Raw genomic sequence first — 4,445 nt, 5'->3', positions numbered from 1 at the left:
TAAGGTCGGCTCCTTTCCAGCTACTCCTGAAAAATCACTTTTGAGTTGAAAACAAAGCAACAGTAAATACTTAGAATAACTTATGATCCTTTATTAACAAGATTACATGAGACAAACTGAACCATACGTGCTGAGATGACCCTAACCCTAACCCTGACCCTGACCCTGACCCTGACAAATTTCAAAACTAAGGACATGAAACGTGCAACTCTTACAAAACTAGAACTAAATAAATACATTTGTGACGTGTTAGTAGTGAAAGGATCAGAGGATTAAAGCTCACGGTCACTTCATAGCTTATAAAACTCCAGTCGCCCCGGAAAGTGACCTGAACAGGTGAGATGTGAAGGTCATTTGGTGAACCAGTCGGGGTCTAGCGAGGGTCTACTGGGCCACAGAGACATCCTTCAGGAAACTGCAGGACTTCTTGAGCACGACCTCTCGAAGCTTCCGCACTCGCCGAGCGCTGGAGTGACTGACGAAGCTGTCCGGCTGTAGCACAGCCATCCCGTTCTCAACGTCCCCCATGATGAGGAGCTGCCAGGAGGTGGTGATGTTGGGGCAGGGACACTTCCAGTCCACGTTCAGAAGCGTCACCTCTAATGGTTCCCTGCCAAAGAACTTCAGCCCCATCTTCTCATCCTTCAAGATCTCTTCCACGGTCACCAGAGCGTGACCCGACTCCTGCTCCTCCGTCAGCTCCATCACTCGCCCCACAATCACAAAGTCGCTCTTGCAGAAACTGGTCAACATCTTCCCGCGGGGTTTGCACGACTTGCACTTGTGGTTCTTGGGAAAGGGGCACATGTCGTCACAGGCATCTTTGGACTCAAAGTTGTTCTCGTTTCCTCCACAACCGCCGTAAACGAAGGACTGACACTTCTTGAGGAGGCTGCTGTAGGCCCAGCGAGGTTCATAGGTGGTACATGGACCCTGGAGGCTCGGCAGACTGCACGGCGCCGCCAGCTCCGCCCCGCACGACACCATGCAGGTGTTGTAGCTTTCAAAATGGTTGCGGTTCTTGTTGCACTGACTGTACGTGAAGGTGAAGCAGTTGTTGCGGTTTGACTCGTAATACCAGCTCACGCTCTCTTCTCCGCAGTCGTCCGAGTCTGGACTCTTGAGGCACTCCTCGGCCGGGAAGGTCACGGTTCTGTTCTCTGCGGCGTAGCCTCTGGACTCCCTCTTGATCACCACCAGAGGGAAGTGAGACATGACACTCCCGCCCACGTTCCTGGCCGTACACGTGTAAATACCAGAATCCTTCAGTTGTGCGTTGTAGATGACGAGCTGGCCGATGTTGGTGACAACGACGTTCCCTCGCACGTGATTGGGCCTCAGGATGGTGTTGTCTTTGCCCTTGATTTCTTTCTCCCAGGTGACTTGTGGGAGGGGCTTCCCAGACACTTCACACAGGAAGCTGGCGGTCTCGCCCACAAACACCGCCTGTTTTGTTGGTCCGTTGTTGATGACGGGCGACTGGACGTCCACCGGGAGGGTGGTCTGGAGAGCAGTCGTGGGATGCAGTGTCGTCTCATCTGGTGTCGGGCTTGTGTTGGGCCAGGTCAGGTGGTACCTGTAGGAAGGTGGAGCCAGAAGTCAGTCAACCAATGGCTTTCATGCGTCACCTTGAAAATAGATAAGATTGAAAATACTTAACATGTTACCTGCAGGTGACCTCGGAGATGGAGATACCTTTGGAACACGCCTCGGCGTCCATGTAGCACTTGTTGTAGTAGGTCAAGCCGTCAGAGGCGCATGTGAAGTGAGGCTCGCGCTCGCAGCGGTCGCGACACTTGCAGACCGGCTGCCCGTCCCAGATGTCGCACTCGGAGCCTTGTTGCGAGCACATGAACTCGTCACAGGTGGCGCCCTCTGGCATCCCGATGGGGCCTTTGTTCCCCTTGATGTCGATGTAGCGAGCGGCCACGCAGCTCTTGTTGCCGCATACGTTTGGACAACACTTCTCGAATGTCTCGCAGTCCTGGAGGAACACGACGCACAACAGTCACTGACCATAGATACATTGTCGTGTGAACACGTGTCGACTTCCCTGGTTGTTTATCTTCCATCAGTTCACAAACTATTTGCTCAGGATTATTAAAAGAATCTCATGTCGAGCGTCCAAACCACCAGAGTTTCTGCTCCTCATGTACCTCCTTATGTACCTCCTCATGTACCTCCTCATGTACCTCCTCATGTACCTGCTCATGTACCTCCTCATGTACCTCCTCATGTACCTCCTCATGTACCTCCTCATGTACCTCCTCATGTACCTCCTCATGTACCTCCTCATGTACCTCCTTATGTACCTCCTCATGTACCTGCTCATGTACCTCCTCCTGTACCTCCTCATGTACCTCCTCATGTACCTGCTCATGTACATGCTCATGTACCTCCTCATGTACCTCCTCGTGTACCTTCTCATGTACCTGCTCATGTACCTCCTCATGTACCTCCTCATGTACCTGCTCATGTACCTCCTCATGTACCTGCTCATGTACGTCCTCATGTACCTGCTCATGTACCTCCTCGTGTAACTGCTCATGTACCTCCTCATGTACCTGCTCATGTACCTCCTCATGCACCTGCTCATGTACCTCCTCATGTACCTCCTCATGTACCTCCTCATGTACCTGCTCGTGTACCTCCTCATGTACCTCCTCGTGTACCTCCTCATGTACCTCCTCATGTACCTCCTCATGTACCTGCTCATGTACCTGCTCATGTACCTCCTCATGTACCTCCTCATGTACCTCCTCATGTACCTCCTCATGTACCTGCTCATGTACCTCCTCGTGTACCTGCTCATGTACCTCCTCATGTACCTGCTCATGTACCTCCTCATGCACCTGCTCATGTACCTCCTTATGTACCTTCTCATGTACCTCCTCATGTACCTCCTCGTGTACCTGCTCATGTACCTCCTCATGCACCTGCTCATGTACCTCCTTATGTACCTTCTCATGTACCTCCTCATGTACCTGCTCATGTACCTGCTCATGTACCTCCTCGTGTACCTCCTCATGTACCTGCTCATGTACCTCCTCATGCACCTGCTCATGTACCTCCTTATGTACCTTCTCATGTACCTGCTCATGTACCTCCTCGTGTACCTGCTCATGTACCTCCTCGTGTACCTGCTCATGTACCTGCTCATGTACCTCCTCATGTACCTCCTCCTGTGATTTGAGGAGCAGGAGACACGAGACAATTAATCGTGTCAAACAACACATGTGACAACATATTGACCTCCTTGGCAGAGTTAATTATGTCTTAAAGATAATAAAACAGTCATTCTATTGAATCTAAGATGACGTTGAACAGAAGATCAAGAGCACAATTAAGGAACTCTGTGGTGTGACGTGTGGATCTCAACATGGAGGTGACGTGTGACCTTCAATGACACCATGAACCTGGAAAAATGATTTTAAAGCCCAAAGCTCGTTTCTAACAGAGTGTTGTAGGATTGAAAATATTCTGAGAAAGTCAGATTATTTCAGGATTTAACAGAAAAATTTCCAATGAACTCGTTGATGATGTTGTTAAAATAAAAGTCACGTTAATACAAACATTATTCACTTCCAAAGATAATCCAGATGTATTTTCATTTCGTTTATCAAAAATAAAAGTTAAATCTTGAAAAGTTTCAACAAACAGTAGAATAAACGGTGATGACGTGAAACTCACCTGGTCGGACTCACACTCGCGGATGCAGGTGCTCATCGCGTCCACCCACAGGTTCGGGTTCAGTTCGTTCGGGCACAGACCCGCGTGGGAATAAACCACCTTCGCCACAGACATGGGCATCGAACCCACGCCACACTCGTGCACGCGCAGCAGCAGCAGCAGAGAAGAGTGGCCGAGAAGGAACCAGATCCAGCGAGGAAACAACATCCACCACATGTCGAGCAGATCTGGTCCTCAGGAGCCGCGAGAGACTGAAGGACCCGCGAGGGACTGAAGGACCCGAGCCTGGAGGGACTGAAGGACCCGAGCCTGGAGGGACTGAAGGACCCGAGCCTGGAGGGACTGAAGGACCCGAGGCTGGAGGGACTGAAGGACCCGAGGCTGGAGGGACTGAAGGACCCGAGCCTGGAGGGACTGAAGGACCCGAGCCTGGAGGGACTGAAGGACCCGAGGCTGGAGGGACTGAAGGACCCGAGGCTGGAGGGACTGAAGGACCCGAGTCTCGAGGGACTGAAGGACCCGAGGCTGGAGGGACTGAAGGACCCGAGGCTGGAGGGACTGAAGGACCCGAGGCCGGAGGGACTGAAGGACCCGAGTCTGGAGGGTCGAGCAGCAGCTCGGACGAGTGAGCAAAAGTGACAAAAAGTGACAAAAAGTGGCGAAATGTGACGGAAAGTGATAAAAAGTGATAAAGTCCAGACACAAAGAGTCGCGAGCACGAGCGAGTCTCGCCGTGAAGATGCCGAGGTTTGTGC

The 4,445-nt window shown here is 51.6% G+C and overlaps 1 protein-coding gene across 1 annotated transcript; it reads right to left on the bottom strand.

Moving 5' to 3' along the window:
- Positions 1–214: 214 nt before the first annotated feature.
- Positions 215–3,906, bottom strand: wfikkn2a (info WAP, follistatin/kazal, immunoglobulin, kunitz and netrin domain containing 2a). The gene is made up of 3 exons (XM_087782593.1): positions 3,691–3,906; positions 1,668–1,984; positions 215–1,576 (listed from the first exon to the last, which is right to left on the bottom strand). Exons 1-3 carry the CDS (start codon positions 3,904–3,906, stop codon positions 385–387), a joined length of 1,725 nt encoding a protein of 574 aa, XP_087638719.1. The 3' UTR covers positions 215–384.
- Positions 3,907–4,445: the final 539 nt, after the last annotated feature.

The sequence above is a fragment of the Callionymus lyra genome, unplaced genomic scaffold, assembly GCF_982586985.1.
Source record: "Callionymus lyra unplaced genomic scaffold, fCalLyr1.hap1.1 HAP1_SCAFFOLD_131, whole genome shotgun sequence".
In the NCBI taxonomy this organism is placed as follows: Eukaryota; Metazoa; Chordata; class Actinopteri; order Syngnathiformes; family Callionymidae; genus Callionymus; species Callionymus lyra.
The sequence above is the reverse complement of the archived record's forward strand: the minus strand, read 5'-3'. Positions and strand labels throughout refer to the sequence as shown.

What these genes read in the sequence shown, in the direction of transcription:
- wfikkn2a (XM_087782593.1), bottom strand. Translation starts at nt 3,906, where the DNA reads ATGTGGTGGATGTTGTTTCCTCGCTGGATCTGGTTCCTTCTCGGCCAC. An exon ending in GCGAGTGTGAGTCCGACCAG is followed by an intron (nt 1,985 to 3,690) that starts GTGAGTTTCACG and finishes GTGTTCCTCCAG; the next exon opens with GACTGCGAGACATTCGAGAA. An exon ending in ATCTCCGAGGTCACCTGCAG is followed by an intron (nt 1,577 to 1,667) that starts GTAACATGTTAA and finishes ACCTTCCTACAG; the next exon opens with GTACCACCTGACCTGGCCCA.